The sequence below is a fragment of the Hippopotamus amphibius genome, chromosome 1, assembly GCF_030028045.1.
Source record: "Hippopotamus amphibius kiboko isolate mHipAmp2 chromosome 1, mHipAmp2.hap2, whole genome shotgun sequence".
Classification (NCBI taxonomy): domain Eukaryota; kingdom Metazoa; phylum Chordata; class Mammalia; order Artiodactyla; family Hippopotamidae; genus Hippopotamus; species Hippopotamus amphibius.
In genome coordinates this window covers 5,062,804-5,087,429 of record NC_080186.1, presented here as the reverse complement: position 1 = coordinate 5,087,429, position 24,626 = coordinate 5,062,804, and the positions used below count along the sequence as shown (strand labels likewise).

The following is a 24,626-nucleotide window of genomic DNA, read 5'->3' as shown; positions in this document are numbered from 1 at the left end:
AAGATGTCTTTCGAAGAACAAAAGCTTTTAATTTCGATGAAGTCCAACCCACCAGTTTTCTCTTTAATCACCTGTGCTTTTGGGGTCATAAAAGAAATCATTTCCCAGCCTAAAACTACTAAGGTTTATTTCTATCTTCTTCTAAGACATATTTTTAGCTCTTACATTTAGCTCTGTGCTCTACTTTGAGTTAATGTTTGTATATGATATAAGGCAGGGGCCCAAATTCTCTTTTTTCATGTGTTTATCCAGTTGTGCCAGAACCCCTTGCTAAAAAGACTATTCTATCCTGATTATATTGTCTTGGCCTCTTTGTAGAAAATCAACTGACCATAAATGTTAAGGTTTATTTCTGGACTCTCAGTTTTATTTCATTGATCTATACGTCTATCCTTATACCAGCACCACACTATCTTGATAACTGTAGCTTTACAGTAAGTACGAAATTGAAAATTTTGAGTCCTCCAATTTTGTTCTTCTTTTTCAAGGTTGTTTTGACTCTTCTAGGTCCCTTGCATTTCCATATGAATTTTAGGTCCATCTTATCAATTTCTGCAAAAAAGTCAGCTGAGATTTTGATATGGATTGCATTGACTCTATAGATCAGTTGAGGGACTATTGCCATCTTACTACCAAGTCTTCTGATCCATCAGCATGGGATGTCTTTCCACTTATTTAGAACTTCTTTAATTTCTTTCAACAATGTTTTGTAGTGCCCATTTTACAAGTCTTATACTTCTTGTCAAAAATATGTTCCTAGGTATTTTATTCTTCTTGACACTATTATAACTAAAATTGTCTTCTTAATTTGATTTTTAAATTGTTTATTGCTAGTGCATTGAGATACAACTGAAGTCCTTTGAAATTTCCCTCCTCTTCTACATTCTGGAATAAGTTGTCATTGATTTACATTAACTATTTTTTAAATGTTTGGTAGTATTCACTAATGAATCTCTCTGATCCGTGACCTTTCTTTGTCAGAAGATTTTTTTTAATTACTATCTTTCCTTATTTTAAGCCTATTCAGATTTTCTATTTCTTCTTGAGTCAATTTCAGCAATTGTATCTTTCTAGGAATTTGTCCATTTCATTTAAGTTATGTATTTGTTGGCATACACTTGCTCATTGTATTCCTTTATAATCCTTTTTATTTCTATAAAGATAGTAGTGATGTCCCCTCTTTCATTCCTGATTTTAGTCATTTGTGTCTTCCATCTATCATCTATCTACTATCTATCTATCTATCTATCTATCATCTATCTATCTATCATCTATCTCTTTTTGTCAGTCTAGCTAAAGGTACATCATTTGTTGATCATTTGAAAGAAACAACTTTGGGGTTCATTTATTTTTCTCTATTATTCTTCTATTCTCTATTTGATTTAAGTTGATCTTTATTATTTCTTTCCTTCTGCACACTTTGGGATTAGCCTGGTTTTCTTTTTCTCATTTCCTGAGGTGGAAATTAGGTTATCATTTGAGATCTTCCTTCTTTTTTCATATAGCCATTAAAGAGCAATAGCTTCATAAGTTTTGATCAAATATTTTTAAAGAAAAATTTAAAAACAAAAAGGAGAGTATTTTACATTTACCTACATATTTATCACTCCTGGTGCTCCTTATTCCTTTGTGTAAATATGAGTTTTCATCTAGTAATATTTTCCTTCAGCCTGAGGAATGTTCTCTAATATATTTTGTATTTTTGTCTAAAAAGGTTTTTATTTCATCTTCATTTTTAAAGAATATGTTTACTGAATATAGAATTCTAGGTTTTCTTTTCTTTTATCAATTTAAAGATGTTTTGTCTTCCAGTGTACCATGTTTATGATGAGAAATCAGTAAAAGCTCTTAACTTTGTAATGTGCCTTTTGTCTCTGCCTAATTAAAAGATTTCCTCTTTGTTGCTGGTTTTTAGCAATTTGATTATAATATTACTTGATGTGCTTTTATTTGTATTTATCCTGCTTCATGTTTGGGTTCATTGAACTTCTTGGACCTGTGATTTTTATAGTTTTCATCAAATTTGGAAAAATCTTGGCCACTGTTTCTTCAAATATTTTTTGCTGACCCCACCCCTTCCTCACCCTCCATGGTCTCTGTTATTTTTCTCCTACCCTTTCTTCTCTGGGTGCTTTAGCTTGAATAGTTTCTATTGCTATATCTTCAGGTTCACTGATCTTTTTTCTACTGTGTCTAATCTTCTATTAAGCCCATTGTGACAGCTAGACTCTAAAATCATCCCAATAATCTCAACCTCCCTTATCCACACCCTTGTATAATCCCCAGTTCTTCTTTTTGGGCATGCTGGTGACTTGCTTCAAATCAAAAAGATACATCAAAGGGGATGGAATGTTACTCCTATGGTTAGATTACCAGAGATTGTGATTCCTGTCTTTCTAGTAAACTCTCTGTATTGTCTTTTTGGCTCACATACTTTTGCAGGAAAAAGCTTCAGTTTTTGAGAGGCCCATTTGGCAAAGAACTAAAAGTGGCCTCTGGCTGAAAGCCAGCTAGAAACTGAAGACTTCAGTCCAATATCCACCAAGGAAGCGAATTCTTACACCAACCAAGAAGCTTAGGAGTAGATCCTCCTCAAAAAGGGAACCCTCTACACTATTGGTGGGAATGTAACTTGGTGCAGCCACTGTGGAAAACAGTATAGAGGTTCCTCAGAAAACTAAAAATAGAGTTACCATATGACCCAGCAATCCCACTCCTGGGCATATATCTGAACAAAATTATAATTCAAAAATATACATGCACCCCTTTGTTCATAGCAGCACTATTCACAATAGCCAAGACATGGAAACAACCTAAATGTCCATCTACAGACGAATGGATAAAGAAGATGTTGTACATATATACAATAGAATACTACTCAGCCATAAAAAAAGAACAAAATAATGACATTTGCAGCAGCGTGGGTGTAGAGATTATCATACTAGGCGAAGTAAGTCAGAGAAAAACAAATACCATATGGTATCACTTTTATGTGGAATCTAAAATATGACACAAATGAACCTATCTATGAAACAGAAGCAGACTCACAGACATAGAGAAGAAACTGGTGGTTGCTAAGGGGGAGGAGGTTGGGGGAGGGATGGGTTGGGAGTTTGGGGTTATCAGATGTAAGCTATTATATATAGAATGGATAAACAACAAGGTCCTACTGTACAGCACAGGGAACTATATTCAATATCCTGTGATAAACCATAATGGAAAAGAATATTTTAAACAAGTATGTGTATATATACATATATGACAGAATCACTTTGCTGTACATCAGTAATTAACACAACACTATAAATCAACTTCAATTAAAATAAAGAAGTAGACCCTCCTCAGTAGAGCCTGCAGATGAGACCTCAGCCCAGCCTGCAGCATTGATTGCAGCCTGTGAGAGACCTTGAAACAGAGGACTCAGGTGAACCACGTCTAGAGTCCTGACCCTCAGAAACTGTGAGATGATAAACGTGTGCCATTGTAAGCTGCTATATTTGTGGCAATTGTTTAATATATCAGTCTTTAACACACTCACCTGGTGAAATTTTCACTTTGGATATTGTATTTTACAATTCTAAAAGTTCTATTTGGTTCATTTTTCTATCTTATGATTCTCTCTGCACACTGTTCATCTTGTCCTTTAAATCACTGAGGATATTTATAGTAACTGTTTTAAAGTCCTTTGGCTTCTAATTCCATATCTGTGTTGTTTGTGCTTCATTTCCATTGATTTTCATCCTGAGCTTGCATCATATTTTCTGATTTCCCAACATGTTTAATAATTTTTGATCAAATGCGGGGCACTGGGAATGATATATTGTTGAGTGTGTATTTTGCTGTCTTACTTTTAAAGACATTGAATTTTCTTATGTAAGGCACTTGCAGGTCAATCTGCTCATTTTGAAGTTTGTTTTTATGCTTTGCTATGACGGGTGTAGAATAGCCTTTACTCCCGGGAGAGTCTAGCCCTATTACTAAGGTATGAGCCTTCTGGGGACTCTATCGAATGCCCCAGGTGTTCAATAACATCTCTTCACACAGTCTCTTCCAAACTTGAACATCTCCCAGTTCTGTGTGAGCTCTGAGAATTTTTAGCTGACAGCTTTCAGTGGTTGTTTTTGGACCCACCTCATGGAGTTTCACTTTATACACACTCAGCTTAATATTTAGCCAAAGACCTAAGCAGACCTTCTATGCAGATTTCTGACCTCTTCCTCTGCTTATCTCTCCTCTTTCCAGCACTCCGTTCTACAAATTCCAGTTCCCTTGGCTTCCCCAAGTTCTGAGCTCCATCTCCTCAACTCAGCTAGACTGCCACGTTCTGCTTGGCCACCCACCTCCCACCCCCACGCTACTGGAAAAGGCCACATCCAGAAAGCCAGAGCTCCTCTTATGTGTTTAGTTCCTTTGGGTACCCTAGGCCTGCACTGTCTGTTGTCCAGTGTCTGACAACCATTGTTTCACATACTTTGTCCAGGGTTTTAGTTGCTTTGGTTGAGATGGGAAGTTTGCTACCAGTCTTTGTCATTGCCATTAGAGGTCTCTGGGCACTTTTAGAGACGAAAAAGAGGAAATAGGATTGGCACTTGGCTCCACACTTGGGCTCCTAAGCTTCTTGCAGACATTCGACTGGCTTATTCACGGCGGGGGAGGGAAGGGGAGTAGGAAGACGCATCAGAAATGCTCCTCACTGGCTGTGTCATAACCCCCCAAATCCCAAATCCTCATTAGCAGCACTCCTGACAACCCATTCCTTTGCCTTCTCAGAAAATAACTTGTCAGTGTAAGAAAAAAACCTATCAGAAAGACCCCCAGTCCACCACGGATTTATTTATTCTGTGGGCTGCATCTGGTTCCCTTTGTACAAAGTGATGTGATTATAATTTCTGAACTAAGACCTTTGGTCTGATGATAAGTCTAGATATTTAAACTTGGCGGGGGGGCGCTCTCAGGAGACCGTGTGTGTCTCAAGCATCTGGCTACAGGGGCCCTCTTTGCCCCTCATAGAGGCCCAAACCCCAGGGGATCTCCAAACAGGCTAATGTGTAGAATCGATCACTGGGGAAGCTTTTAAAAATCACAAATGCCCAGGTCCCACCCCAGACTACAAATGCGATCCTTGGCAGCCCACAGGATTCTGATGCAGAACGCAGGATCACTCTGTCTCCTTGAATCTTATGAAGCCAAGGAACTCACGAGCGTGGAAGCTGATGCAGATGTCAGCTCCTGGCAGGCCGTCCAGAATCAGCCCTGGGGGGCACGAAGGTCACTCGACTCCAAGAGGGCGAAGATAGAGCTCTCTCTGAATCACGGCAATTTTAAGCAGGAAGGAAACTTCCTATTTGGAGAAGGTTCTGGCCAACTTCTCTTCCCCTCCCTCAGCCTTTCCATTTCATAGATGAAGAAACCAGCCCCTGAGGGATTAGGTGGCATGCCCAGTATTCTTCAGCCCAGGGCCAAGTTACCCATCCAGGACTTTCCCCACTGACTCCCAGCCCCTCCTAAAATCCCATGAGTGACTTCTTATGACCCTTAGAACAGAATCCAAAACACTTACCGCAGCTGAACCTCCATGCAACCTGACTCCAGGCCCCTCCGGCCGCACCTCACTCCACCCTCTCCTTGTCCACTGCTCCCCAAGCACACTGGTCCCTTTCCGTCAGGAGAAAACCAAGGTCCTTCCAGCCTTTGGGCGTTGTGCTGTCCTGTCTGAGGATGCCCTGCCCCAGCTCTTCAGAGCGATGGACCTTTGTGCTTGAAGTCACGGGTTGACTGTTCCTGCCTCATTTACGCCCCTGGACCACCGAAGGTCAGGGCCCGGGCTTTATTCTCCTCTGGCACGTGCCTTGTTTGTCACCCTCAGTGCTTCCCAGGGGGGTCCTGTCCCCACCCCACTAAGTCGGGAGCTTCAAGAGGGCAGAGAATGTATCTATCTGCTTTCTGCATCAATGTATCCCCAATGCACTGCCAAGCGCCTAGCATAGCAGGCTTATAATAATGTTTCTTGAATGGATGGATGGATGGATGGATGGATGGATGGATGGAAGAATTCCATCATTAATCCACAACTAATAAGTGACAGAAATCACTTTGTCTCTAACTTCCCAAATGCTCAGAGGCCAAAGAGCTTCACCTGGACCCGGCAGGGGTGTGCCTGGGGCTTCGAGGTCTCAGGCTCTGCCTGCGGTGAACCCCATAGTGGCCTCAGCCAGAAGCCCTACCAGCGTTGGGTCATATTCTGAACATGCTGATACCGAAAGTTCAGACACCCTGCTGCCTGGCAGGACCCGGGTTTCCCCACGAATGAAACGGTATCTGTCATTCTCTCCTCTGGCCAGAGCATCTTGGTTCCACAGACCTGCTGTGGGGGCAGGCCTTTTCTCTTGCCCTTCTAACAGTCAGCACAGCGAGGAAGGAGAAATTAGGATTTACCCGTTTCCACTTTGAAATAGCCTGGGAGCTGGGCTCCTGCATCCACAGGCAAAGGCTTTAATATTTAAGCTAGAAGCACTAGCCAAGCGCAATTGAGAGAAAAGAGCTCAATTCTCTTGTATCAGCTTTTCTCCCACGTGCCCCTCACATCTCCAGCCACACCATCAAACAGGACTACCCTTTCCACTGCGTCACATCCTAAGTTTCTGATTACAAGTCAGAGCCTGATGCGGGGCCGGCAGAAGAACAGAAGCAGAGTCTAAATAACGAGCGTGTTTATAAGTAATCTAGGGCTCAGCCTCTTGGTTATTATAGGATAGGCCCGGAGATACAACATAAGTGGAGATACAACATAAGCCACGTTTTAAATTTCCTAGAAGCAACGGTAAGGCAGTAAAAAGAAACTGGTGAAACTAATTTTAATGATATATTTTATTTGGCCAATATATTTAAAATATTTCAACATGTAATCAATAGAAATATGCATAGGTTATTTAACAAGTTGGTTTTTTTCATGCTAAGTCTCAGAAACACAGTGTGTGTTTTATGCGTGCAGCACGTTGCAGTTGGGACCAGGCACATTTCCGGTGCTCAGGGGTGACATGCAGGTCCTGGTTTGGACCGAGAACCAGAAAGGGTCCAGCTGCTCAGAGGCAGCACACCAGCACCCAACGCAGGCTTCTGGAGAAGGTACCCAGCAGGGAAGATGAGAAGGAGGCTTGGAAACCCTGCTCCCTGGTCCCCGCAGCCCCCTCCCCACCCTGCAGGTGTGGGCGTGGGTGTGGGCAACAGGCGAAGCCGGCAGAGGAAGCCACCACTGCTGCTCGAGGCTCTCTCTGGAGGCTTGGATTAATTCACTTGTACTTATTCAGCTTTTTACAAACAAAAGTCAGACTTAATGCACTCCATTCATCATGAGGAAAGGGCAGTAATCCCAAGGGGATCTGTCAAACAGACGCTCTTTCTGTAAATAAATAAAAAGGTGACTGCGCGGGGAAGGAAAATTACACTGAACTGAAATCTGGGATTTTTTTTTCCCCTTTTAGATCCATGAGCCAAAATATTGCTAAGGCTTTTTATAAACAAAGATAATGAGTTGTATAATTTATGTAAATTAACTAATGCTGCTGCATTTTCTAGAAGTAACATAAACTGCATTATTTATTTGACGTGCCTTTTGGAGTAAAAATAATTATAATTGGATTTTATACCTAACAGGTTTCTCCCATTGTTTTCTTATTAGTATTTGTGGTTTTGAATATAAAATGCAGAATTGCTGAGTTCTCTGCAGGTGTGGCCTTGCTCTTGTACGTACAAAACTAAGGACGACCTTTTGAAAAGATGGGAATTGGACCAGGGCCCTTAACCACAGCTTCTGAGCCCGGAGGAAACTGCCGTGCACCCTGGACATGGCTCGGTCAGCAGGTGTTGGTTATTTCAGCCAGCATGGGGGGCTAGTTTTTCAGCAAACTGTGGGATACAACCGATGTCATTTTCACTCCCTGACGTGTTCCCATCTTCACTCTTCCAGGTACGATATAGGACCTGCAGCATCAGCACCACCTGGAACTTGCTCTGAATGCAGCATCTGGGGGCCCACCGAGACCAACGGAAACAGAATCCCCAGGGGACTTGTATGCACATTCAAGTTTGAGAAACACTTTTCTACATCATTTGCAGAGAAGACCCAGTCCCTTCCCCAACCCCTCCTGCGGGAGACAGAGCTGCACTTAGGAAGCATGGGGCTGGGTCCCCCAAGTCCACCTATTCCTGGCGTCAGCTCACATTTCCTCTCGCATCTAGCGTCTATTAAAAGGAGCAATACATAATCACATGCTGCAATTCTTAATATTATCATATTAGGGGCATTAAAAATGCAAGAAAGGATAATTAAGCAAAATAAATTAAACAAGGATCTTGAAATACACAGCCTTGGAAATACTTTTGCTGCCTAAGTGCTTGCCAACATCTGGTAGCCTCCATCACGCGGGCTATGCTTTTCTGATAGTCAAAGCACAAAATACCATCAAATAGCAAATGTAAAGAGCTCTGATTCGTAACCTGGTTTATGCAACAAAAGATGGCCCTAAGGTAGAGGAAGGAGCCCTATTGAAAACCCATTGATCTTGGGAAGGACCATCTTGCTTCGGGAACAGAGGTTGGGGGCCACTGCTCCCCTCACCTTGCCTCCCCCCCATTCACTCAGTACCAGGGTGGGGAAAAACAGAACAAAAACGTCGCAGACCGAAAAGGAATGGAGGGTAATTTCCTGAATTTATTTCATCTCGTCTCCCTTAATCATGTAAAAACAAAACCCCAAAATGTTCTACATTCTGGTCTGTGTCCGACGCAATGTGCAAACTAATTGAGTGTAAAAAGCGTTCCTTTGCATTATATCAGTTAAAGTAAGTGTAACAATCGCTCTTCCTACCCCCGAGCTCTGTTTCATTTCTGTTTTTGTTATAATTCAGTCCATTCACAATATGTCATTGCAAACACTATTTGCAAAAGAAAGTATAAAAAACAGATTCTTTATTTCTTAGTGCATTTATTTTCATTTCCCTTCTCCAGCTCCCCACATTTATCCCGTGCTTCCATCTGGAGGGCTTAAAAAAGTTATAGACGAAGTTACTATACATAATTAGGCGCACGCTCATCTGGTATTTAGCCCGAACATTTTATTGCCAGGTGTTGGGAAAGGAAAAAATATATATACGGCCAAAATGCCATGCTGCATCGCGTTTCCAAACATTTCACATCACGTCTGAAGGTGTTCATTCATTTGGGAGGGAAGCTACTTCCATGAGGTTCACTTAACTGCCTCTCGGGGAAAGGCAAATGTGATGGCCTTCGAGCCAGCACAAGGCTGCCGCACTTGACCCCAACCCCGTGGGAATGTCAGACTCAGCTCAGTCACCGGGGAGACCACCGCCTCTAGCGGGAACCTGAAATTGATGGGCCAGCTCCCCCCACGTTCATTCCATCGCTCGGGAAATATGAACCGAGTCCCCACGGTGCTCAGTGCTGGGGAGAAAGAAGCTGACAAGCAAACAGGGAACCGGGAGCATCGTCCAAACTGCCATCCTCTCCAGGGGAGCCCTGAGGGTTCAGAGTCCGGGGCAGGGAACTGGATGAGACCAGAGCAACCAAACCCAGCCCCGCTGTAAAGAGACCAGGGAGCTTCACTACGCGCACCCTTAGGTGGGGGCTGTCATTTAAGACTCTTTCAACTATTTCACAGCAATTAAGGAATTAAAGGTCAGAAGCAAACTCACTTCCTCCTGGACTGATTAGTCCCTGGGAAAGCCCAGCACAGCCTGTTTGTGAGAAATAACTGCTGAGCAGTTCAGTGTGGACTCTTTGGGGAAACTGAACCTAATATGGCATTATACTGACAATTAGGTCTAATTCCATGTACAAAAACACACAGCAGAATGAGGGTTTTAAGTAAAATTTCAGAGTCAGGACGTCACACCAGAGAAAGGGCTAAGCATGCATTTCGGCTGCACTGCAGTACAAGGAAGGAATTAGGGGAAATAAGGCGTCTTGGGGTTTCCCAGTTTCATTTCCCACAGTCTCCTAAGGAAAAGATTACGGTATTTAACCATCTGTCTAATATTCAGGAAAGAGAAAGAAGTCATGGAGTTTTTTGAAACTCGAGCTATCAGATAATGCCAGTACCTTCAAAATGTCACCACAAGGCATGTGGACTTGTCATCCTTGCTACACCCGGGAGCTCCTCCTGCCCCGTCTGTCCCGCAAGGACGGCTGGAGGGCCACACCTGCGCTGCCTTCAGCAGTGTCTGCTAACCTGCTCTGGCTCCCTGTCACCCGAGAAGGGGCAGAGTCCCAAGGCTTCCCACCTGCTGTCCTCCGTGCAGATGCAACACACCAGAGAAGTGTGGCTGCCCACTGGCTTCTTTACAGAACAGGTTCTGGGGAACATCCCATCAGAGTCCTGAGGTCTGTAGATATTCAGAGTCCCCTCCAAGACTTAGCAAACCTTTTAGGAAATTTCAAGCAAAGGGGGCGCTATCCTGGTCTCCACCAGCATCCCGCATGCTGAAACACGCAGACCTCAACCGAGCTTTGTAGAATTCAGAATTAGAAATGGGAAAACAAAGATGTGGAGATTAAAGGACTGTGAACACTAGACACTAACTGAGGGATAAAAGCAGATCCTCCATAAGGAAAGGATGGAAGGAGGCAAAGAGAGGAAAAAACCCACAGCCACTTGCTTAGAATTTATGTTTCCATAAGTGAAACATTAGGATTCTTGTAGGAAGAAGAAATTATTGATACTTGTGTTCCCTTAAGGAAAGCTTCTCAAGAGGCCCATTCTGGGTTTAGTAATAATCCCTGTTCTTCCCCTGAAATGGCAACCCGAGTCTTTGATTTCCTTATCACTGCCGCAGAGGCGTGAATCATTAGGCTGCAAACCAGCAGTGGTTCAGTTTATCACACGCCACCTCGAATATTTAATAAAATAAATTCTAAATAATCAATTCAGGAAGAGTCAACATTTCTTACACTTTTGTAATAAATGTCTACCTCTCGCATTCATCAGAAACCTGTACGTAAATCGTGGCAGCCAAGATGAAAGAGAAAGTCTCCCGTTTTCTCGTGCTGTCATGTAAATACTTAAACACAGACAAATACCGTCTGCACCCTCCCCACAGCCTCTGTTCTAGGAGGAAGTTGGCACGTCAAACATGTCCAGGCTGCTTTCAAAACACTTCAAGCTCAAAGATGCAGGTGGTACCGCCTTCTCTCTTCCATGAGATCCTGATCCTTTAACCCACCTGGTCTCAGGGAGGCCACACGCCTTTGGCTCAGCACAGGTGCTCAGAGCACATCACTGGCACTTGTCCGCCTTCTCGGCAGCACCAGAGAGCAAGTGCCTTGGACTCACGGGAGAGACGGGGCGCTTCCCAGCTTTCACCCCAAGCTGCCCTTGGCAGACGGAGGACAGTTAACCTGTGCCCCATGGAATAAGCCAGATTGTCACTAAAAGTCAAGAGAAAGGAGAGACCTCACTTCATCAAGACAAACACAACGAACGATGCTAATGTGACCGCTGGCAGGTTGTGCAGAAAAGTATTGATTCCTTGCACAATTATACGCTAAGTGTGAATATTATCAGGTTGCAAACATGAGTCCTAGGACACACCCGTGCTCAGATTTGAGTCCATAAGGGAGTCTGTGGCAAGCCCTTGGTCACCCCCTGCCCATCTCTCACCCGTCTCGATAGCCCCCCGCTCCGCCTAGAACCTGCTGCCACAGCCAGAACGGAGGTCTGCATCCACCGTCCAAATTCAGCCCTCAAACTGTCTTTGTAAGTAAAGTCTTATTGGAACGCAGTCCCAACCATTCCTTAACTATATGGCCTATGGTGCTTTCCCATTACCATAGTTGCCATGGAGACACCTGGCCAGCAACACCAAAACCATGTACAGGTTTCCCTGCTATCCACAAGTAAAGTATTCCTATGAAACCTTTTGTAAGTTGAAATGGTGTAAAGCAAAGAGGCAATTACCTTAGGACACATCTTGCTAACAAAGTCACCAAATAAATGGAGATACAGCACAGATGCTGAGACCCAGGTCAGGGCTCTGACGGCTGGATGCTGAGATGCTGCCTGTGGTTCCGGGGGGAGGAGCTTGGTGGGGCCACGCCCTCTGCTCAGGCTGCCGAAAAACCAGCGCTGAACATTATTTTTGCCTTTTCTCATAAAAGCAAAAATTGTCTTTGGATTTCTTTCAGTTAGTGAAAACAGGTGCTCATGTAGGTCTTTCGTAAAAGCGACATGGTGTTCATTGAGTTTTCAAAAAACAAGGGATCCTTGTATTGCCCAGCCTTTCACAGAAGAATATATCATTTTATCCATTCACCCAAAAAGGGTCTATTCGGCAGCAAATGTGGACCAGGTACCAGGACAAGCGCTGGGCTACAGGGGGGTCACTGGAGCAACACAAGAGCAGGGCCACTTCACCCAGAGCCCGAGGCAGCCGCCCAGTCACTGCCAGCCTCTCTGTGAGATTTCAGAGAGAGATTTTTAAAAGATTCTGGGAGTCAAGTAATGAATTATCAGTCTAACTTGTAAAATTTTCCTTGGGACATTTTTCTTAAAATAAGATTAAAAAAAAAAAAAAAAAGCCACCTGCCTAGGACTGAGTACCAGGGGAGGACCCCACCAACAGCAAGAGGATGGCACGTGTCAATCTTTTCCACATGCACGTGCCTCTGAATCATGGCCGCGGTGGGGGGTCACACCAAGAGGCAGATGTGGATCCAGCAGATCCGGGGCAGGGCCTGAGAGTCTGCCCTTCTAATGAGCTCCCAGGTGGGCTGCTGCTGCTGACTGATGGGCCACACGGTGGGGAGCAAGCAGCCGTGCGACCGCATAGGTGTCTGTGCAGATCTCAGATTTTGCAGGAGTTTTGCAACAGGAAGGAAAGGCACACTCTGAAGGGCACACGGCATTACAAGCTGTTGGAATTAAGAACAAAGAGGAAATGCAAGGTCGTTTCATCTATCTGGAAGAAAAACTCAAGAACTAGAAAAGTGCTCGTTCATGAAATCACCTGCTTTCCATCTACGGTTCTGGCCTCGTGTCCAGGGAGAGCAAGCGGAGAGCCCTGAGCAGCCAGCATCCCCAACAAACTCGCACGCGACACCAGGTGACCAGAGCTGCCAGCCGTCGAAGGGGCCTCCACCCCAGCAGCCGTGTGAATAGCTGCTCCATCTTTCATTTATGCAGTAACGCTTCTCTCTGCCCTGCTTCTGGGAGCACAAAAGCCCTACATCGCACCTGTATTTCCCCATGGCTTTTGCTGGCCTATGGGAAGCGGACAGACAGAGCGACATGGGCCTGATCACTCTGCAAATCACAATACCTTCCCTGTGTCGGTGTCAACGAAAGGGGGCCGGGTGTGACTCTTCTAGGACAAGACTGGAGATTCATGTCCTCTGAGCACCGATCGCCCCCACCGGAGACAAGCCGCAGCCACCGATGGCAGAAGTAAATTTCCCCAGCAGTGTTAGGGAATTGAAAGATGTGCAGAAGATCAATAATTTACTATTCAGTCAAGTGAAGGCCAGCGGTATCCTCTAGCCAAAGCAAACAACCAAATCTGGCCATTTACTAAGGGGGCGGGGGTAGGATATATATCACGTTCTTAAAAGGCATCCCCAGCTTCCGGACGAGGCCGTAAATTATGCTTACAAAATCAAGGCTGTGTGGCCTGGGTAACACCTAACTTTGTGCCTGCTGTACGTGGAGGCCCAAACACAGGAAGGCCCTGGGTGGATTTTGACAGCGGTGTTCAAGGGTTTCTGTTGTAATTGAATATGCTAAAATTTCCAATCGTGTCCTTGTGGGCTAATCGGCAATGATATTAAGTGACTGTTATGATAATAATTAAATACAAGCTCAGCATATCAAGTTGGCATTCTGCAGCTCCACCTTCACAGGGAGTTTCTAGCTCAAGAAGCCTGTAGTCAAGCTTAGAAAGCGAATTGCAAAATATTTTACATGTTGTAATCTACCAGAGATATGAGGAAGGCAGAAACTACAAACGTGTTTCCTTCAAAAAACACGTTCCTGGTACCTCTTTCACTAACAAGCTGCTTTCCAGACATCACTGGCAGAAGGCCTTGCACTCCTCCAGGCAGCAGCCTGTAAAGGCACGGAACCCGGGCCTCTGCAGACCTAGTGGGAGAGCAGGCACCCACGACTCACTTCCCAGAGAGAGCAGGAGGGGCCCAGGCCTGGCAGCACATGGCTTCACTAGCTAACTGCCACGAAGGCCTTCTTTCCTGAGCCGGGGCCAGCGTCCGTCCTTGTTTTTATGGTTTCTGCATCGATAGTGTGTCTGGAGAGAAACCAACTCACTTCCTCAAGTCTTCAATGAGACCAATACCCAAGCAGCCAAGTTTCTGTCTGCAGGGGCTCCTGGGAATCTGCTCTGATGCTGTGAGGGTGGCCAGATAACACACAGGACTAAATGTGAGCGCCAGAGGAGCAACAGATAAAATCTTAGTATAAGTCTGTCCCAAATATTGCGTGGAACATACTTGCACTAAAACATCATTTTTTTGTTTAACTCAAGTTGGAATGTAACTGGGCATGTGTCTCACGTGTGCATGCGTGTGTGTGCTCACGCGCCTGCGTACATACTAAATCTGGCAACCCCACCTAGGGAGAGTGAGCGCACAGACCCTCATCACCAAAGTGAAAATATCCTGGAAGCTTGAAAGCTATAGCTTCAGGACCAATGGAAATGGGGGCAGATGAACACAACTGTTATCCCTTAGCGGAGGTTGACTCGGAAATATAAGAGGCTCCCAAAAGATTTGAAAGCAGAGCTAAGGCAGGTCACGCAGGGTACTCAGGGTGTCAGAGGACGAACCCTGACCCCAGAGGTGAATGGCAAGGGGCATCCAGGCCTTCCGCAGCCCCTGGTGGCCCAGGGCAGCCAGGTTCCTGGGCTGGAGGACCAGCGAGGTAGGGGCTCTTTCCCCTTTGACTGATTGGAGTCATGAGGAAGGGTGGCCCAGTGGCTGGAAGGGGGCCCATCACTTCTCCTAAAGGCCTTCCTGATCCCCAGTCTTGACTTTGACCCAGGCTTGGGTGCTCAGTGCTATACCTTAAACCCATCATTCCCAGGATTCTGTGAACCAAGAACACATCTTCTGGGGATCAAGGTGTTTTGGAAGCCAAGTGAGATATAATGATGAGGAAGCTGGGAATTTGGAAGCAGACAGACCTGGGATGGTATCTTGGCTCTGATACTAACCAGCTAGGTATCCTTGGATAGTTTTCTCAACCTCCGGGAAATTCATTCCTTCTGCAAAAATGAGGATAAGGGTAGTACCTGCCCTAAAGGGGTGTTGCCAAGTCACTGAATGAGATGATGTTTATAGAGTGATGGGCACAGGACCAGGCATTCAATAGGTGTTCACTAAATGATGTACACCATCCTTGCTGTGGCCGGCATTAGCTGGCTGTGGTCAGGAAGGAGGGAGCCTGAAGAAGGGGAAGCAAAACCAGTGCCCTGGCCCGGCCTCCGTGAGCAGACAGGGTGCTCTTGCCACTTCAAAATGTAGCTAGCTTGTTATTTATTAGTTAAAATTTTAATTAAGTGAATTGGGTAGGGACATGTCACCAGGGATGCTGAGTAATTAGAAATTAAGGAAAGACTATGGATTTGCGTTCGTGAATTGATTCCACCAAAACACACCCAGGTAACAGGAAATTAAGTTTTAACGTGTTTGCCTGCCAGCAGAAAGCGGCGCAAAAATTCAGATGATTAAAAGTAAGAAGAGAGCCCTGGGAGACCCTCGGAGCTGCTGCTAAATAGACTGGCTCCCTGAACTGGAGACGGTCATGAGACCAGACACCTGGACCACAGCACCCGGCACAGGATGGGAGGGGCGGCCGGGACTGGATTTGAACCTGGGTTCAACTCTCAGACGTGCAACCAGTAGGGATATCTGCTGTGACCGAATGGCAGGGGTGGGCTGAGGCTCAGATGCGGGGGTACCTGTGAAGGCAGGTGGCCCTTCAGCAGATCCCACTGCTCAGGACAGGTTCCCGTGGGAGACTGATGAGACCCTGTCCTCAGAGAGGGAAACAAGTTCATTTCAACACCACTTCTCCATGGCAGCAATCACCACGTCATATTGAAATGACCTGTTTCAATTTCTTTAACTTTCCCAAGTGGGATGCTCTGTCTTGGGACTTCCCTGACAACTCAGTGGTGAAGACTCTGTGCTCCCAATGAAGGGGGCACAGGTTCGATCCCTGGTCAGGGAACTAAGATCCCGCATGCCGCACAGTGCAGTCAAAAAATAAATAGATAAATAAATAAAATATTTTTTTAAAAACAGTGTAAAGAAAAGGAGGAGGATGCTCTGTCTTACTTGCCTCTCTATATCCTGTGCTTAACAGATCACCTAGTATCTAGATACCAGACAGAGGGGCTCTAGTATCTAGAAAATACGAGATAATATGTTCATTGAACAGGACAGAACTCATATAGAGTCAAAGAGGACACCTCCTCAGGAAAGGTACAGATGGAGTGCTACAGCAATGAAAGATGGGATAATTTCTTCTGGCTGTAGAAGATCAGGGAAGATGCCCGGGAAGGCTCAGAAGTTACAAGGCTAACACGGTCTCAATGTAGATGTGGGAAAAAGAGGTTCTGAGCAAGGAACGCCTTATGCAGTGTCAGCCAGTGGACATGGGGCGAGTCTGAAGGGGAATGGGTGAAATGATACATCCACAGACCAAAGCCATACTGGAGTCGTTTACGGAAAGCAAAGAATCTGTATTCTCAGACTCACCTGCCCCTTTGTGAGCGTCTGCCTCTCAGTTGTTTCCTCAGCCGACTTACTTCCTCCTTATGTATTCATTGCTGTTTCCCAAACCTGATTTGGGCACCATACATGTCTGTGGCTGGCTGTTTTAAATATTTCCCATCAGCTGCAAGTAAGACACCTATTTATCTTATGGCCGCGAGCGGAGCTGAAATGATCTGCCGTCGCCACAAGGCAGACAGTTATTTCATGCCCTGTTAATTCCTAATGCGGTAACTACAATATCATTCCTACTTTTAAAAGAGGTGCTTTTTTTTTCCTTCTTAATATGTGGCCTAAGTGTCCAAATAAAGAACATCACTTCTAATGAGGCCAAGTCCAAAAACATAACTTTGCCCACCCCTGCCACACACAAGACGGGGCTTTGAGCTTTCAGGCGCTTAGTTAAGAAGTCAAAGCAGCTTTTCATTCTTTCAGGCAGCACAAACAGGTCAGCAAAACCAAACTCTCTCTTCACTGCTGAAAATTCCAATCAGAGGTGATGGCTGGCATTTCTGCCCAGCAGGTGGTCCGGGCCAGGGGGTACCTGCCCACCTCGGAACAGGCTCAGCGGGGAACAATGTCTTTGTGCTACCCACAGTCAAGCCAACAGCCTCTGTGCAGGGACCACCCATTGGTTCAAAAGGCAGGACCTCCACGGCAAGGCACGCCTTGTGATCAGAGCAGAGAGAGCCTCGTCCCCAGGGAGCGAGTATCTGGTCTGCAAAGGGCTGGGAGAGATGCTGACACGTCGAAATTCTGGGCACCTGTTGCTTTAAACCACGTTAGCTATTTTTCAACAGCCTTTATCTCTGCCCGTTGCTATTTTCCATCCCTACCCTGTCACTGTCTGGCTCCCACCAGCACCTGGTTCCCTGTGTTCATGTTGTTTCCTAAGAGCACGTCTGCCCTAGGCACCCTCCTGTGTGTCTTGCCATCTCAGCCCCCACAACCCCACCGTAGAGTTGCGTGCTTGATGTGTTTTTGTCCCCGTGAGATGGGGAGTGCCCTTGTTGACATCACTGCATCCTCAGGGCCTCTAGCCGTCCTGGTTCAACAGCTGGCTGATGAATGAAGGGGATGTGCTGGACTTGACCCAAAGCGACAAACCCCACTAGCATGCCCAGGGCAAGTGCTCACACTGTAGAATCAGGAGGATCTTGGCTCACGTCCCAGCTCTGCATTGATCCATGGCTGAATGTGGGGAACGAGAAGCCCTCGCGAGGTGCCATCTCTTCATCTGTGAAATGGCGTGGATGTTTTGAGAAGGGTTGAGTGAGATAGTGTATCTGGCGGACAGGAGATTCATAAGCCTGCGGCCAGGTGTGGCTCCTGTTATGGGAACCCAGTGGTGAAGGTGTCAGGAAGTGACAGCCTGGATTCTGAGACATACCTCTTTCAGGAGAGAGGTGTGAGGACAGGGCGGAAGACAGCCCTATAAGCTTTTGGGGCCAGAGAAAAGCACTGTGAACTTGAAAAGTGCTCTCTCTTCCAGAGCAGCCCGAAGAACATCTCCTTGGCATGGGGACACCAGAAGTGCCTTTCTGCTCTTAGGGAATGTCCCATCCCCTCCCCCTCCCCCACCAGAGCTCTTCTCCCCACCCCCCAGGCCCCAGGTAAGCAGGCATCAATCTACCTGGAGAGCAGGACCTGCTTCAGGCCTGCTGAGATTGCATCTCATGAAATGTTGACATCGCAACCACCTTCTTTTTCCTCCCTGCCAACCTCTGTCATCCCTGGAAACCTTATCGAGCTGGCTTCTCCTTGGCTTACAGACAAGACAACTAATCACGGACCGAAGAGCTCAGCAGCTTCAAAAGCGGCAGCCCCCATCCTGGGCCTGGATGAGAAAATCAATGTGCCTTTGAGTTGCCGTGTCTACCGAGGGCCCCAGCCTCTAAGAACAAAAGAAGCCAGACCTCTGAGCAGTTCCACGAACAGGGCTGGAAGTTTTCCTGGCCTGAGGGAAGGCTTACAGCAAGTGATATGTTAAATGGTAGATCCAAATATCTTTATCATGCCCTTGAACTGAGGAAACCGGCAGGGTGGTAGAAAATCACAGCTTCCAAGACCCTGGGCAGGACTGTCTGCCTCACCCAGCGGTGGGGGTAGCTGGCTAGCGCTGTGCCTGGCATGATATAGGTACCAAGGCAACAGGAACCACCTGATTGAATCCACTGAAGAAGGAAGCAGGGTCCAAACTGGGAAGCCCCCTCCTCTTGTGTGATACAAAACCCACGTATGTCTGCACTGCAATTTCCTGGGCAGGAAGGACCACCTGCCCATCATCCCTGCATGACCACTGGGATTCCCAGTCACTGGTCCAGATCAGCGCAAATGCCGAAGAAACGCCAATGAGATGTGGGGCTGCTCTTGCTAGAGAAGTCCTTCTTTGGGGCTGTTTAAAAATCATGCTCATGGTTGATACTTCATAGCAGAGGACTTCCATAAACACAATGAGCTCATCCCCACGTATAAGAAAAACCCAAGTTCAAATTGAACGGGGGTACCGTCTTTCACCCATCGGCATGCAAGAGGGTACAGAAGAAATGGTCATTCTCAGTGCTGGTGGGCAGGTAGTTGGCACAGCCACTTTGGAGTGATTTGGCAGCACCCAGTAAAACTGAAAATATGCAGACCCTGCACCCAGTGATGCCAGGTCCGGGTTGCACACATACACAAGCAGACGTGGATGACAGTGTTGACGGAAGCATCATCAGGCCGGAAAACTGGAAAGAATCCAAAGTCCACCAACCAAGGAGTGGTTCAAATGCGTATACACCTGAATGCTATAGCGCAGGTCCACGGGAAGAGGCGATCTCAGAATCACAAGGCTGAGTGAGAAAGGTAAGCTAGGAACCACCATGTAATTTACACATACAGTCCCCATCAGCTGTACGAGCTTAGCTTACGGCCCGTCTCACCCAGCACACTTCTCTGCTCACCCCAGCCCACGCTGAACCCCCAGGACACTTCTCTGGAAACCTCCGCCTTCTGTACTTCTCAGCATTGTACATAACTTTTAGGTATGGACACAGCTGCCTCCCCAATTTGAATGTGAGTTCCTGGGGCAAAGAATACGGCTCCTGTTTTCTCAGTAGACCCCACAGAGCCCTGCACAGAGTAGGGCCACAGTCAATGTCTGCTGACTGACTTAATGGGGCAGCTCCCCAAGCTCAACGGGAGCGGCCACCACATCTCACACCCACCTGGGGTGCGGCGGGGCTCACTCTCCAAGAACCTGGAAACACATCCCTCGTGTTGCTGCCAAGGTGCCCCAAAGCCCGCCTCCCGCTCCTCCTGCCCCCCACCACCCACACCAGAAAGTCACGGACACCCCGCACCGTCCTGTCCATCCCCTTCCTCCGTGGTCTGAGGGTCCGGGCCGCCCCCCCACTCACGTCTACACATTAGACTGCAAGTAAGGAAGCCACCAATAAATCCAAACATAAACACGGCCTAAAAATAACCATAAATCCTTCTGATTCCCTCCAGGGACGATTCTAATTTATAACACGAGGGAAGAAAATGAACACGGTGGCTTTTTTTGTTTTCCGCGGGCTTTGGCTGCTGCTGAGGAAGAATCCCACCCTGCTGTTACTTATAACCAGAAGTTCCTGATTTACATACGCGGAGATGAAATATACCAGGCGCCCGTGAGCACAGGGGCTGATGGCCGTGGTTTGGGTGTGAATTCCCACAGTGTGAGTGGGCCCTCATCTGGGCAGCCCCCCACCCACTTCTCACTTTCTACCTATTCCTCCATCGAGGGAGATAAAAGCAAAGCCCCACCGCCCCCGGTCCCCGTGACAGTGGCTGAACTGTTTGCGCAATCACCATCACAGTCCTGGGGTCGGTCCGGAGCAGCACGTCCACGTGATCTGCATCTGAATGTCTCCTGCAGTTGCTCAAACCGTGCGGTGTAAACACTGAACCAGGAGAACGCAGGGAACCGGGGTTTCTCCTACCCCAGCCATTCCTTTGTTCATCACCATAAAGCATTGTCATTAGGTGTTTTTAAAAAACACAAAAGCATAAAACAAAAGTTATCTATCTCTGTGGGGCAATAGAATAAAAGCCATTGGATGCTATTTTTAACAGCCGTAAAAGCACATGATTAATACAGACGTCACCATGACAAAGTGCGTCACAAAGAACGCCAGCGTGGAGGGCGAGCCGTTGGACTCGCGTGGGTCCTGGGGATCAGTCCTGACACACTGGAAGACCCTACACACCAGCGGACTCCGGGAGCCCCCTCTCTGACCGCTGTGAAATCCCAGGCGGCTCGCAGCTGGCTTCCCAGCTCCTGGCCCAGGACAGCGGCCACCCTCCCGAGGAAGATCCTTTACGAGGATTAGCAAGAAAAGCAGAGACGTGGGTCCTCACTAACCCTCTGGCCAATAAGCACCACGAGCCACGTCCTCTCTCTCCCGCCGTGACCCACGGCTCGGGCCCTCAAACAGAGGAAAAGAGGAACCAGGGGATGTCTCCATGGCTTCTCAAGGGTGAGAGCACGTGGGGTCAGGACGATACCAAGGAAACCAGACTGCATTCTGTCCTCCCACAAACTGAAGTTGCACAACATCCCAAGATGCTTTCTACAGTGCCCACCTCTGCCCCAGGCCTGCAACACACCTTGTTATCCCATCTAATTATCCTTAACACCTGTGAGCTCCTTGAGGTTGCAACACCCAGAGGGAAAAGGTGGGGTTTGTCAATTGAGGGAGGGAAGCCAGGTTGGGGTCACTGGCTCCCATGGGACCCGCTCAGTAGAGGCAGCCCTGGCCACCTCGAGAGGGAGATGCCCTACACAGGTCCCCCCTCCCTCGCAAACTCTCAAGGCACTGGAGGCTCCTTGTGATAAACAAAGCATGTGATTCTGCGGGAACCCTGCCAATCCCAATCTATACACCAATGACTCCTGAGAAACAGGAGCGCCTTAGTTAAACCCAGTTTCACGGAAAACTGAAATGGAGGCTATAGGGTAAGAAGGAAGAAAAAAAAGAAAAGAAAAACAACCAACAGGGTCTTGGCAAACAAAAGTACTTTTGACGAGAGGTGCCTGGCATCGAATGACTCCAGAGAAATTCCATCCTATTACAGCCCAGAAACGACATTTGTAGAAAAAGAGAGCCTTTCCGCTCTTTACCTCGACTCCCTGGACCTTCAGTTTCATGTGGTCCTCTCTGGTCGTTTTCCCATCTTTCCTCTTTTTCCAGCAATACCCATCTTTCCTGTATTTCACTTTCTTCCTGTTGTAGAGGATCATTGAGCCATTCTGCGGTCTGGAAACAACAAATGGTTAAGTTACCAAGAGAACTGAGCACAAGAAAAATTTATGAAGAGAGAGATCGTAGACCAGTAAAAGTCTCTACAGAAAAGCAATACTCCACATTTGCTGGAACATAATTTTTCACCTTTTATTGCAGCTCCCTGGATTAACCGTGTTTTATGGCCAGCCAAAATTTGCTTGTGGATTTGGTACCTAATGAATTAAGTGTGTCAATGATACGCTTAAAAAACATCCCCTTAGTAATATCCACCATCTCATCAGGATATACGACGTGGGGGCCTGGGCTCTGCCCTGAAAAGTAGGAAAAACAGAGAGAAAGCAAAAGGAGCCGGGGGGTGCTGGGGCAGCCTGCTATATCTCATCTCTTGTAGAAAGATTTTCCGCATATCTTTTAATCCATCACCCAACATTAGGAAATACATAAGTTGAACGCAGACACACGATGACTATGTTAGGAACAGACTGATGGAAGAACTAGTCGCCGAGGCCAGATGCTCCTGATTCATGCCTGCTTTTAGATTCCTGCTGGATGTGAAAGAGCCCCACAGCCCTTCTTCCCAGGCACGCTAAGTACCTGATTCTCTCCCATTTGGGCTTCAGTTGTCAAAAGGCTCAGCACCGCCAGGTAAATTTGTCTCTTCGGTCCACAATCACCGTATGTTAGAAAAATAGTTACCACGTGCTAAATGCTAAGCGTGGGATGGCCATTCTCTGTGCCGTTCACAAAGAACAAAGAGAATCTTGAATCTCCTTGAAAGACGTCAAGTGTCAACCACAAAGAGCAGCGGAGGTTTACGCTCATCTGTGTAGCCGCAGCGGTGACATATTTTGGTTTGGAGACACCAAGGAGACAGAGAACTCAACTCCCCTGGCAGCTGAGGGCAAGTGCTATGGTAAACCTTCCAGAATAAAGTTCCTGCAGCTGTGGGCAGGTCCATCCTTTAAGGAAGATGCCCCTGAAATCTACCGCACATGGTGCACCCGCCCTGGCCAGCTCTGTGTCACTCTCCACCTGAAGGCTCAGCACAGAAAAAGGAAAGACAAGTGATCTGTGCACCCAGGGGCCACACAGGCTTTCCAGCTCCCTCCCCTGCCCCCCACCAGCGGGGTGAGAGAGGTCCCGACACAAACAAGGCAAAGGAAGTGGTTTCTTCTTTTTTAAAATCAATATAATTTTTATTGAAGTACAGTTGACTTACAATGCTGTGTTAATTTCTGCTGTACGGCAAAGTGATTCAAATATTATATATATATACACACACACATTCTTTTTTAAAATATTCTTTTCCATTATGGTTCATCACAGGATATTGAATATAGTTCCCTGTGCTCTACAGCAGGACCTTGTTGTTTATCCATTCTATGTATAAAAGCTTTCATCTGCTAACCCCAACCTCCCACTCCACCTCTCCCCCAACCCCCTCCCCCTTGGCAACCACCAGTCTGTTCTCTATGTCCGTGATTCTGTTTCTGTTTCATAGATAGGTTTCTTCTGATGCAAGCTGGCTCCTGTTTCCCTGCTGCAGCAGAAGTGAGGAAGCAAGCACCCAGCCTTCCCCGGGGCCCAGCGGCAAGAGCCTCCATTCCTTTCTTTTCCTTTCAGCTATGGGCCATTTCACAATTGGGCATAGGACGTTGGCTATTGATGTCTTACTCTCCCATTGTCTGAAGGGGGAAAAAAATCACTCTAGGGTGAAAGCAGCTAATTGTAGCTCCCACCCAGCCGGGCTGTGTCATTCGGCGGCCAGGTGATGACTACACAGCAATTCCACAAGAAATTATAGACTTTCTGCAGCGACTCCCAACACTTCATTGTTTGCCGATCACCGTGCAATTGGTTTGTGTCAGTGTTGGTTTCCTCCCTAAGTCTGCGCCGACCAAAACAATCGGGAAACAGCTCCGCGCACTTGTCACAACCTGTCACCTGACGGTATCCGTCTCGCACTTACGAGTCTGCATCAAAACCGTACAGTTCTCTTTCACTTCTGAATGGCAGATGGGCTGGAATATGCCCCCCACCACTTCAGCCCTGCTCTAGGTATGGACACCCAACCTGCAGAGCGCTGTGAGCCCTCCCGCTCCTAAAAGACCCGTTAGAAGGGCCCCAAGGTCCAATGGCTGTGCTTAAGCCACTGCCCAAGGAATACACAGAGGAAGACATCCCATCAAGCAGATGGGCTCTTCTCGTCTTGCCCCCTCCAAACAGGAAGGAAGACACTGGCAAGAGAGTTGCACAGACCCCCTCGGCCCCAGAAAGCTCACCTGCTGGAGAAGACACGACATTAATCCAATCAGCTTCTCGTGAGCTAAGAGAGGAACAGTGATTTGCTCCATCCTCTTGCTCTTTCTAAACATGGTCAATGAGCCTCTGCAGTGTCTTTAGGCCAACTGTCCCCAGATCATAAATGGTATGACCCAGAGAGAGTGGACGCCCCCAGACACCATCACGTCCACAGTCAGAATTGCAACCGCACCCACCGGAGGGAACACGTCTCCCTCTGGGGACCCGCCCTTTGTGTTCTGGGAGCGAGCGTGAGGG

The 24,626-nt window shown here is 46.9% G+C and overlaps 1 protein-coding gene across 2 annotated transcripts in view; it reads right to left on the bottom strand.

Moving 5' to 3' along the window:
* CAMTA1 (calmodulin binding transcription activator 1) overlaps nt 1-24,626 on the bottom strand; it is an 869,135-nt gene that overhangs the window by 426,234 nt on the left and 418,275 nt on the right. For both annotated transcript variants that reach the window (XM_057695058.1, XM_057695083.1), the window contains exon 5: nt 21,944-22,079. In XM_057695058.1, coding sequence (XP_057551041.1) covers nt 21,944-22,079 — 136 coding nt within the window. The remainder of the gene's footprint in view (nt 1-21,943; nt 22,080-24,626) is intronic.